This window comes from Lolium perenne, chromosome 7 (assembly GCF_019359855.2).
Source record: "Lolium perenne isolate Kyuss_39 chromosome 7, Kyuss_2.0, whole genome shotgun sequence".
Taxonomy (NCBI): Eukaryota; Viridiplantae; Streptophyta; class Magnoliopsida; order Poales; family Poaceae; genus Lolium; species Lolium perenne.
Window position 1 is genome coordinate 174,891,392 of NC_067250.2, and position 11,317 is coordinate 174,902,708.

The window sequence follows — 11,317 nt, forward strand, 5'->3', positions numbered from 1 at the left end:
TGACATTCCGAGGTATCTTATCATAGGCCTTCTCCAAATCAATGAACACCATATGAAGGTCCTTCTTTTGCTCCCTGTATCTTGACCAAGAAGATGGCTTCCATGGTAGACCTCCCAGGCATGAAACCAAATTGGTTTTTGGTCACGCTTGTCAACCTTCTTAAGCGGTGCTCAATGACTCTCTCCCATAGCTTCATAGTATGGCTCATCAGCTTGATTCCACAGTAATTAGTACAATTTTGAACATCCCCCTTGTTCTTGAAGATTGGTACTAAAATACTCCGCCTCCATTCTTCGGGCATCTTGTTTGACCGAAAAATGAGGTTGAAAAGCTTAGTTAGCCATACTATCGCTATGTCTCCAAGGCCTCTCCACGCCTCGATGGGGATACCATCAGGACCCATCGCCTTGCCTCCTTTCATCCTCCTTAACGCCTCCTTAACCTCAGACTCCTGGATACGTCGCACAAAGCACATGTTGGTATCATCAAAGGAGTCGTCTAGCTCAATGGTAGAGCTCTCAACCTCTCCATTGTAAAGGTTGTCAAAGTACTCCTCGCCTCATCCTTCACAAGAAGCTGATCCTCTCTGTCCTTGATGCATTTGACTGCGTTGACATCCCTCGTCTTCCTCTCCCTAAACTTGGTCATCTTATAGATGTCCCTTTCGCCTTCCTTCATGTTTAAACGTTGGTAGAGGTCCTCATACGCCCGACCCCTTGCTTCACTCACCGCCTGCTTTGCATCCTTCTTCGTCACCTTGTACTTCTCCATGTCCAGATATAGGCATTTGAAACAGTCCTTCTCCCTAATAACCTTCTGGACCTCATCGTTCCACCACCAGGTATCCTTAGCTTCCCTTCTACTCCCCTTAGTCACCCCAAACTCCTCTACAACGACCTTCCGCAAGCAGGTCGCCATACTCGTCCACATCATGTTTGCATCGCCTCCTTCCTCCCAAGGGCCCTCCTTAATAACCCTCTCCCTGAAAGCCTAGGATGCCTCACCCTTGAGCTTCCACCACTTCGTTCTAGCGACTTTGACACGCTTACCCCGCTGGACACGGATCCTAAAGCGAAAGTCAGCAACCACCATCTTATGTTGAGGGACAACACTCTCTCCAGGTATCGCCTTACAATCAATGTAGACGCATCTGTCTTCTCTGCTAGAGTGTAGACCACTACTGGACGTCACTAGATGGGTTTCTCTCTTTCTAATGAGGGTGTTAGCTACGACCATGTCATAGGCTAGAGCGAAGCTCAGGACGTCTTCTCCTTCTTGGTTCCTGGTGCCATAGCCAAAGCCCCCATGCACCCTTTCAAAACTTGTGTTAGATGTACCCACATGGCCATTGAGGTCTCCTCCTATGAAGAGCTTCTCACCAATAGGTACCCTCCTAACCAAGTCCTCCAGGCCTTCCCAGAACTCTCTCTTGGTGCTCTCATTGTGGCCTACTTGTGGGGCATACGCGCTGATAACATTGAGGACTAAGCCCCTAACAACCAGCTTGACAAGGATCATTCGGTCCCCTTGCCTCTTGACGTCCACAACTCCATCCCTGAGGCTCTTATTTACCAAGATGCCTACTCCATTTTTGTTTGAAGTTGTCCCCGTGTACCACAACTTGAAACTGGTATCCTCCACCTCCTTCGCCTTCTGTCCCTTCCATTTGGTCTCTTGGACACATAGGACATCAACACGGTTCCTCACCGCCGTATCAACTAACTCCCGTAACTTACCCGTCAGGGACCCTACGTTCCAACTACCTAAGCGTATCCTCCTAGGCTCGGCTAACTTCCTTACCCTCTGCACTCGTCGAGTCAAATGTGGAGACCCTTGCTCATTTTTCACTACACCGGGGCGTCGGTGCAGCGCGCCACTAAGGATGCGGCGACCCGACCCTTGCTCACTTATCACCGTATCCAGATCAAGATACGGCGCCACCAAGGGGGTGATGGCCTGGCCCTTGCCCATTTGACACCACACCCGGGTTCCGATGTGGCGCGTCGCTAAGAGGGTTACGCCCCAACGAGGTTCCTTTGGGTTTCATCTCTATAAGACTGGCTGGGTTTTTCACCTTGGCTCGCCACGCCTATCACAACCCTCCTCCTTTACCCGGGCTTGGGACCGGCTATGTTGAGACAACATAGGCGGAGTTCCACTGTTTAACCTTAAAAAAAAATCTGATGCATGTGTCAATGTCTTTGAGGGCCTCAAAGTAAGTCCCTGGACAATGCTAGATATATTTTAATGCATGCTCATAACGTTGATAATTGGTACACACACATTTTTAAGTTTGTGAATTGTCTAAAGTAACATTACATTTTGAAATCTGAGACCCCCCTGACTGCTGTGGGAATTGAATAGTTGCACGTGAAATTCCCACAGATGGTATGGCGGAAATAGCGGAAACAACCCCTCCCGTCAAAGGAAGGGCTCCTTTGTTCCCCCGCCATCCTGAAATCCCTTGTAATTTTGAGTGTATCTGCTCGGGGAGATATATATATATATATATATAGTGTAAAAAGGGAGGCCACATGTGCCTGGGTGGTGACCATGGGCCAAGTATGCCTTCGCCGCTCTGGATGCTGTTTTATCTTTGCATAAATTACAACTTATTTTTGTCATATTTCTACTAAGTCTAGGAAAGCTCTAACTGTTTCTCCTTTTCCATCTAACATCAATCCAGCGGTCATCCGCTATATATTTACAACAAAACACAATTTTTCCATAAAACATACACAACATGGATGAATAATAACTGAAAACCAACATATTTACCTGTTAAATTTATGATGCAAAATGCATGTATTACATGTGCAGAAGCTGGACCGGCTGATAGGACGGACATGTTCTGTTCTGGAGCCCATGCAAGTAGGTGATTGTTTTATCCAGAAGCAGCATGACCATGCAACTTTGTTAAAAAAAGAGGAAAAAACCACAAGTTTTAAATACAACAGCCACAATCAGTGGTTTTGGCTTACAAAATGTAAGTGGTTTTGGTAATTAATTACATATCATCCTATGGATAATTTTTTTCATTGAGTTATACATGAATGAATGTTCCATAGGTGATGCGTGAAGAATGCTGGATGAATTGAGGATGAATGCCTTCAAAATAATGATGCGTATCATGATTTTGTAGTTAATGAATTCATTCGGACGAAAGGTTTTACCAAGTTAATGAATCCATCCAGGGAGCATCACTTCTTGACATTGAGCTTACTGGTTACCTATGTTCATAAGGTACTCCAGTAATCATGGTACTGTACATAAGTTGCTCGAACACAACATGTTAGATTTCATATTACCTCCATTCAATTATCATGGTTTTTTTGACTAGCCTTTTTTATGGATAACAGTAGGACTACTGTATATGTTTTTTTATTGATTTTTGAGTTTAAGTTACTAGTGTACAAGAGAGTTATTATACAAAATTGAAGGGAATAAAAGGTACAGCCAAGAAAAACTTTAAGCTTGCATATATTGCATTAGCTGTGCACCCAACATGTGAATTTATGGGATTTTATGCTCTTATTATGGTAGGGCCTTTGGATCCAGCCGTGCTGTTTCTTATAGAAAAAGATACATTATTTGGTTTCTAATAATGAACTGTTCATATTCCAAAAGAATGGACAAAATCATCCAGTACATCTCTCACCCTGTGTATCTGATATAGCTGAATCACTTCTACTGTGACTTACACTCCTCGGTGGACCCAATCCTCCTCTTTGGGTCAGCGCAGTAATCATAGATCTTGCTGTTGGCATCCACCTCCTGCACTTGCTGTTTCTGCGCGTCGTCCAGCTCCTGGCCGCACATCTTGGAGCCCTGGTTTGGAGAGCAGGAGGTGGCCTTGAAGTTCCGGAAGTACGCTGTGAATGGCGCTAGTGACCAGTCGGTCTTGACCCGCCCGCCCTGCGTCGCCCAGTCGTCGGCATCCCAGATGGTGCAGTACACCCTCATTGGTTGAAAGTTTGGATAGGGGGCACCACCAGTACTCTCCTTGTTCTTGATATGCCGGAGCAGCTTGTTATCAGCAAGGATTCTGCAACACAGCAATATCCATATTAGCTACTATATGTATAGGCTTAGATCTTGCAAATACGGCGTAGTAGGTTGAGCAAATTAAGGTGCGCTTTCACTGATATATGAACCTTTTTTGATCTAAGAATTGATTTAACTTCTGCCAATAAATTAGTTACCACGTCATTTGCTAATAAAATTAATTAACAAGGCTGAATAAAAAGAATTACATGACGCAAAATCTTTTTTAAACTTGATTTAATACGTGTGAAAATAAAATATGAGCCGCAATGGAGTTTATATCTACAAGGAGTGATGCTCACTGGATGGATTGCTGACTCCAAATGATGCTGTAGGTGTGGAAGTCCTGGGTGGGATCAAACGGAAGCCGGTACCCCTTCTCCCTGCTGCCTTTCCCTCTGGCGTACAGGTTGGTGTGCATGGTGTAGGGGTCACCGCTGGAGTTCCCCAAGAATTCAATGTCGATCTCATTATGGAAATTCCATGATCCCTCTGTCATCGTCTATTCCCAGATTGCAATGCAAGATAACGGTTAGTCTAAAGAATTCACTGAGACATGAAGGTTAATCCGTCAATTGTTTGGGAACTTACATAAAATGTGGTCACGGTGCCGGCTGAGTTCCCGGGAACGAGCTTGATATCAATGTCAATCCTCCCGAAGAGATAGGTTTTTTTCGAGCGGAATGCGGAGGTCATCCCGCGGTTGAGGCTCAGAGCGATACTGTCGTCGACAACTCTGGAGCTGCCCCACATGGTCTCAAGTTCATCTGTGATGTAGGCGGTGACCTGTGGGGTGGCTAAGGTGATGAGGTAGAACGCCGCTAGGGAGGCTAGGAGGTAAGCCCTAGCCTGGCCCATGGCTTGTGCTGGTGTTAAGAGAGTGATCACTAAGTGCAGTGTGAGTGTGCTTCTTGTTGATGGTATGGGTGGGCTTATATAGACACAGGTCCCTGTAGGGGAGATTAGTTTGTCCAAGTCTTAACTGTCTAAGCAAGATGAACATAGTAATAGTTATTCTCGGAAGATGTAAGAACTGGAGAGATTCGTCTGGCCAAGGGAGCATACAAAATTTGGTGGTAGTGGGCTTCTGTTAAATCTTATTGGGCAATTACCAAGTTAAGTTGACTAATTGTTGAGGAATCTATCACAGCACCAATCTGTGAGCCGCCCTAACATGGCTTCTGGCACTGGCCGACTTAAGTTGGATCTCCAGCAAGTTGAAGATTTATGGTACACTCCTATGGATGGGTTCGGGTGGGGCTTCATGTGGTGGTGCAGTCTTACGTAGTATTGAATCACTAAATGGGCTCAACCTAATCAAATACATGTCTCGAGTCGTTAGGCATCTTGTTTTCCAAGCCCTCTTGTCATTAGATCTATAGGGAACTGAAAGCGCAAAGTCGGTGATCATTTTTATTTACTTCAGCACTCAGTCACACAGTTGGGCATCGTCTGCTGCAGTTCCAAGTTCCAACTCCTCAGCATATAGTTGCTGTCAGATTTGTCAGATTTGTCCAGTGTCAGACTTCGAACTGCTTGTTCGATGGATCCTGACAAAGATGTCGCATTCATGAGATTGTGCAACAGTTAGGTGTTTATAGAAAAATCTTTGAAAGGAGTGCATGAAAAAAGCTTGTTTGGTCAACTAGGTTGGTTGATGTAACGATTTTCTTAGAATGATATTCAGTTTAAAACCTACAGTATTAACTAATGCAACTACACAAGTGATGATGTTCCTCCATGGGCAAATCATACTGGAAGTCAAAAGGGTGGCAAGTCAGCTGCAGATATCGAGGTCCTGCACACAAAGGAAAAATCCGCTGGAATTTTGTTACATAGATGTTTCTGATTTGACTGTTGTGACTTGTGTGCACTTTCGTCCATGACATGGTTGTAATTAACCTGTAAGCTCTCAGAATTTGTAAACATGCACTAGGCAGATTCATGCCCTGGTCTCAGCATGAATTTTGAAGACAAAGTCAGCCAGATCTGATATGTACACATGTTCACTGGAAGTCATACCACCGCTTGTTTGATCTAGATATGAAGTTCTTCACAGTATCAGAAATATCTTGACCATTCAATATTATAAAGCATTTATATCCGATTTGTCTCTAAATTGTTATTGCATTATTTGAACGGATATAATTCTCATACAGACTCAATTTTTCTTACAGATCTTGTTTACATTTTTTCCGATCCAGGTATTAGCTAGTTTTCTTCAGAAGGAATGGAGGAGCACTACCAAATACTATAAGCAGGAGAAATAGACCGACCAAGTACAAATATTACAAAGGTAAGGAAATATCAGAACCAACGACTATCAGCATGAGAAACTTGCCATGGCCAGGCACCAGATCCTAACGTCGTCCAATGCAGCATGAGAAACAGCATGGACTGTAGCATATACAGTAAAACCTGCGTCGTTTCTTTCCTTCCAAACGCTTGTAGGTTAAGACACCATATCTAGATAGAGCCTCGAGAAAGAGAACCGAATGAAAGAGAAAGAGAACCGAATGGCCAAGTGCATCGTTGTCGTCTCCTCATGACTTTGCGAGAGCCGAAAGGGTGATTATAATGAAGTAAGAGACACCTTGTTGGTAGGTCTTGATCAAGTTGGAACACATGATACCCCTGCAGTTGCATCAAACTCCACCAGGTAAGTGCATCTAAAACTTGATTAGTGATCATCGCATTCAGTCATTTTTTCTTCAGTTTATAGAAGAAAAACTGCATACCTTTCACTAGTTTTTTTCACAGTTTAAGCATTTCATACAATTTTATGTAAATCCAGTGTCTTTGTTACTTGGTTGCTAATAGAGTAGATCCGTACAGGTATGGGGCTGGCTGACCCTGCATCCAACCAAATACAGTTGTTCATGGTGTTTGTGTTGAAGACCGTGAAGCTTCCGTACTTGCAATACAGGTCACATGGGCTAATTAATGTTCACCGTTTTTCTACATGCGACCAGATGGAGTTACCTAGAGATCGCATCGATTCCAGTGGATTTGCACAAAAATAACCCTTTTGTCAAACTATAGCACAGACTGACCCTCCAGCGAAACTATTTCACGGATCTAACCCTTTTGTGTGGCGCCCTCCTCACGGGCGCCACACATGCCCATGTGGCGCCCCTGGCCCTGGCGCTACACACCCATCCGACGTGGCCCGTCGACGCTGAGCTGGTTACCCCGATCCGACGTGGCAGCAGGAGTGGCGCCGCTCTCGCCGGCGCCACACTTTGAAAGTGTGGCGCCCGTGGCAAGGGCGCCACACATTCACTTAAGTTTTGGCCGCGCGCGCCCGCCCAGCCCGACCATCTTCTTTCTCCTCTCTTCTTCCCGTGAAGAACAGAAGGTGGCCGGCGGTTCCTCTCTCTCCCCCCCTTTCCCCCCACAAAATCCACGACCAAATCACCAGATCTGTCCGTGGAGATCGTTCCCCATCCATTTGTCAAGGTAATCTCCTTCAAATCTTCTCCATTCATCCACTAATTTCATAGATCGGGCTAGATTTGGACATGAACCCTACACATGTTTTTTTTTCTTTTGTGCACTCTATATTGTATTGTTTGTGTTGGAGATGGTAGCCTCATGTATGCATGTGTTTGAACCATAGATTTGTAGAAATCTACATATGAAATTTCACATGTATGTGTATGAACTCTATGTATGTATGTGTATGTATGTCTATGAACCCACATGTATGCCTAGTATTTGTGATGGAGTAACTCATATTTGTTAGTGGAATGGATCGTAATATGGTTCAAAAATGTAAACATGTAGGATGGCCGGTCCCGGTGGACGGGGAAGGGGCCGCCGCGGTCTGGCGCCCCGGGCCGGGGAAGGGGCCGCCGCGGTGGAGCAGCAAGGGCCCCACGGTCACCGTCACCTGCATCCTCCTCGTCTTCGCATGAGGAACGCTGCTTCGAGTTCCTCCTCCGCATCGACAACGACCCACTCGGCATCAAGCGGCTACCGGACAAGTTCGCCGAGTTCGTCGACGGCCACGAGCCGGCGCACTTGCAGCCTACGGGAGGCTAGCTGCAACTTCTGCCGCTGGTCCGTGGAGGTCCTGTTCGACGGGCAGGGCAAGATGTACCTGCACACGGGGTGGGACAAGTTCGCCCGTGACCTCCACCTCGAGCCCGGCTGCCAGCTCACCTTCCTGTACGAGGGGGACGGCGAGATGATCGTGAAGGTGTTCGACGACACCGCCTGCCGTGTGCACTACCCCCACACCGGCGAATCCGGCTCCGACACCGATAGTTAGATCGTCGAGTGTTGTCAACTCTATGTTCGTTGCTTCGTGTTGTTTGAATGCTATCTTAAATTGTATGAAACTATGTGCTACGATGTTAGGTATGATGATGTTATGTCCATGATGTGTGTACAAAATGGCTGTTGATATGATGTGTGTATGACATAGCTTTTGACATGATGGCAGTTTTGTTGGAATATGGTAGGATTTTTCATGGTTTTAACACAAGTCAATGTGTGGCGCCCTTCCCACTGGCGCCACACATGCTACTGTGGCGCCTGTGGCATCGGCGCCACACTAAGAGCCTCGCCAAAATGGCTCATGCACCATCGGTGATGCAAGGGAGCATGCCCGGGAATTGCAACCTCCACCGCATTGAGAATTCCTTGATGACGATCGGAGATGACACACACTTCCTTTGAGGGTGGTATGACCCTCGTCCTCAATATATGGAAAAACCATTGCCAGTTATCATTGTTCTCAATCTCTACCAATGCAAAAGCCAATGGTACTAAACGGTTGCTCGCATCACTTGCTATTGCCACCAATAGTGTGCCCTTGTACTGACCGGTCAAGAAGGTACCATCCACGGCTATGACAGGCCTACAATGTTCGAATGCCCTCGTGCATTGCTCGAATGACCAAAATGCACGGTGAAATACCCTCACTCTTTTACCATCATGCAAAGTCATTTTGGTTGCGGAAGGCTCCACCACATGCACCATGCCCGGGTTAGTTGCGGCCATCGCTAACAACAACCTAGGGATACGGTTGTATGCTTCCTCCCAATCACCGTACAACATCTTGAATGCGGCTTGTTTGGCCTTCCATGCCTTCCCGTACTTGACGTCGTATGCAAAGGTGGATTTGACCGTATCTTGCACGGACCTAATGCTCATGATAGGAAGTGATGAGATCTCCGCCGAGAGCTTGTATGCAATGAACTCGGATGTGAGTTGACGGTGGTCCGGCTGTGCATCCTTGCCATCAAGCCTCGGGCCCCGGCACATGTGAGTGGCTACACAACTTGTTATGTGCCAAGAGGGCCCTTTTTTGAAAGGTCGTGCACGGACAACCCATGGGCACCTTTTATCCACACATTTTAGCGTGTACCGCTTCTTCAAGTCCGAGTGAACAACGATGTAAGGGCGATGATGCTTAATGGAGAACTCCTTCAACCATATCTTCAATTCCAAGAATGTATCAAACGTTAGCCCTTTAGAGATCATAGCCGTCCTACCATCCACATCTCTCTTGGATTGTGGCCTAGCTCCAAGAAGAAAACTTTTGCCACCATCAACCACGGCTCCATCCGCAAGACTAACATCACGGAACAATGGTACCCGGATATCCCGTCCGGTTACCTTCTTGAAGATCTCGGCTCTTTCGGCTTCCTTAGCCGTGAAGCCATCCTCGTCAACCTCCTCTTCGGGTCCATCATCATCCGAGTCCGACGCATAGCATCGGGAATAAGGAATGGAGTGGTCCATCTCCTCTTGCGTCCAATATTTATCCAAATCACCGATATTGTTGCAATTCATCTCGAAACCATCATCACCATCGTCATGCTCATCATACTCATTATCCAACGGAGGTTGTTGGGCAATGGGAGATTGGACAATGGGAGATTGGGTGGCCTCTTCTTGGCTCATGGGTGGAGGAGTCCTCTCTCGAACGGGGGAGGAGGGCCGGTTAAGGTCAAGCTCGATACGAGCCTCAACCGTCTTGGTTGCAAACAACTCCAAAGCCTTATCTTGTGACCCGGCCACCGTCTCCTTGTAAATGGACCAACGTTGCTCGGAGTTGATACGCATTATCTTCCAACGGGTGTGCATTCCAAACCCCACATTATGCCTTCCCTCTAGCTCAACACCATCATTTGGCTCATTCCAATTCAACTCAACCCTAACTTGTGCTACCACCTCCGCAAAGCTAGGGCTAAGGTCAAACACCAAGTCAACCTCTTCCGGGTCCGGCTCTATGTTTCCCTTCAAGAAAGCATCCTTCTCCACATGATGAACATGAACAATTCTTTCCATCCCCCTAGCATAATGGGAACACATACACACATGTGTTCATTAGTTACCATAATCAACATAATCTACCCATACAAACTAGCACACTACCATTTCTTCTACTTCAACAACCCTAACATCCAACCAAATCCATCTCCACCCTCAAATCAACCAAATCCACATCTAGGGTTTCACATATACATTGGAGCAAATACACAAAATCAATGGATGAAAAGAGGGGAAACGGAGGAGATTACCTCAAGCAACGAGTTGGGAACGATCTCCACGGACAGATCTGACGATTTGGTGGTGGATTTGGTGGGGAGGAGAGAGGGGGAGAGAGAAAACCGGGCGCCTCCCTGTGAGAGAAGAAGAAGAGAGGGAGAAAGAAAGAACTGGTCGGGCTGGGCGGGCGCGCGCGGCCAAAACTTAAGTGAATGTGTGGCGCCCTTGCCACGGGCGCCACACTTTCAAAGTGTGGCGCCGGCGAGAGCGGCGCCACTCCTGCTGCCACGTCGGATCGGGGTAACCAGCTCAGCGTCGACGGGCCACGTCGGATGGGTGTGTGGCGCCAGGGCCAGGGGCGCCACATGGGCATGTGTGGCGCCCGTGAGGAGGGCGCCACACAAAAGGGTTAGATCCGTGAAATAGTTTCGCCGGAGGGTCAGTCTGTGCTATAGTTTGACAAAAGGGTTATTTTTGTGCAAATCGCCTCGATTCCATGCTCTGCCGAGATTTGGATTCGTAATTTATAAAGCCTTTGTGTCGGGCTTTTGTCAATGCCAAGGCACATGAGAAGCGTCGGAGATAATTTTGTTGGTGGAGAGTGGAGTACTCTTGAGAGACGGTGTGTTCAGACTTCAGATGGAGCAGGGCATTATACACATTTAATGCACCATTTGGAACCCAAGGACTTTTAGCCCGAGCCATTGGTTTATGTGAAATTCTGCGCGTCAAACCTGAGTTTGCTCAGTTTGATATGGGTGCCCTCTGATA

General features: G+C 46.8%; 3 protein-coding genes and 1 long non-coding RNA gene across 4 annotated transcripts; 1 reads left to right on the forward strand and 3 right to left on the reverse strand.

The window, feature by feature from the left end:
• Window positions 1-499: 499 nt before the first annotated feature.
• Window positions 500-919, reverse strand: LOC139833766 (uncharacterized). The gene has a single exon (XM_071824108.1). The coding sequence runs from the start codon at window positions 917-919 to the stop codon at window positions 500-502; it is 420 nt and encodes a 139-aa protein (XP_071680209.1).
• Window positions 920-991: 72 nt separating this feature from the next.
• Window positions 992-1,972, reverse strand: LOC127303868 (uncharacterized). The gene has a single exon (XM_051334577.1). The coding sequence runs from the start codon at window positions 1,970-1,972 to the stop codon at window positions 992-994; it is 981 nt and encodes a 326-aa protein (XP_051190537.1).
• Window positions 1,973-3,580: 1,608 nt separating this feature from the next.
• Window positions 3,581-4,903, reverse strand: LOC127301113 (xyloglucan endotransglucosylase/hydrolase 2). Its single transcript, XM_051331330.2, has 3 exons — window positions 4,637-4,903; window positions 4,348-4,547; window positions 3,581-4,046 (listed from the first exon to the last, which is right to left on the reverse strand). Exons 1-3 carry the CDS (start codon window positions 4,901-4,903, stop codon window positions 3,689-3,691), a joined length of 825 nt encoding a protein of 274 aa, XP_051187290.1. The 3' UTR covers window positions 3,581-3,688.
• A 644-nt stretch (window positions 4,904-5,547) lies between these two features.
• Window positions 5,548-7,042, forward strand: LOC139833076 (uncharacterized). The gene is made up of 3 exons (XR_011748146.1): window positions 5,548-5,625; window positions 5,662-6,341; window positions 6,881-7,042. It is a non-coding gene; the product is annotated as an uncharacterized lncRNA (long non-coding RNA).
• The last annotated feature ends 4,275 nt before the right edge of the window (window positions 7,043-11,317 follow it).

Coding starts and splice junctions, on each gene's coding strand:
- LOC139833766 (XM_071824108.1), bottom strand. CDS start 919: ATGGCGACCTGCTTGCGGAAGGTCGTTGTAGAGGAGTTTGGGGTGACT.
- LOC127303868 (XM_051334577.1), bottom strand. CDS start 1,972: ATGGGCAAGGGCCAGGCCATCACCCCCTTGGTGGCGCCGTATCTTGAT.
- LOC127301113 (XM_051331330.2), bottom strand. CDS start 4,903: ATGGGCCAGGCTAGGGCTTACCTCCTAGCCTCCCTAGCGGCGTTCTAC. Junction 4,548..4,636: donor GCACCGTGACCACATTTTAT/GTAAGTTCCCAA, acceptor ATCTGGGAATAG/ACGATGACAGAGGGATCATG. Junction 4,047..4,347: donor TGGAGTCAGCAATCCATCCA/GTGAGCATCACT, acceptor GCTGTGTTGCAG/AATCCTTGCTGATAACAAGC.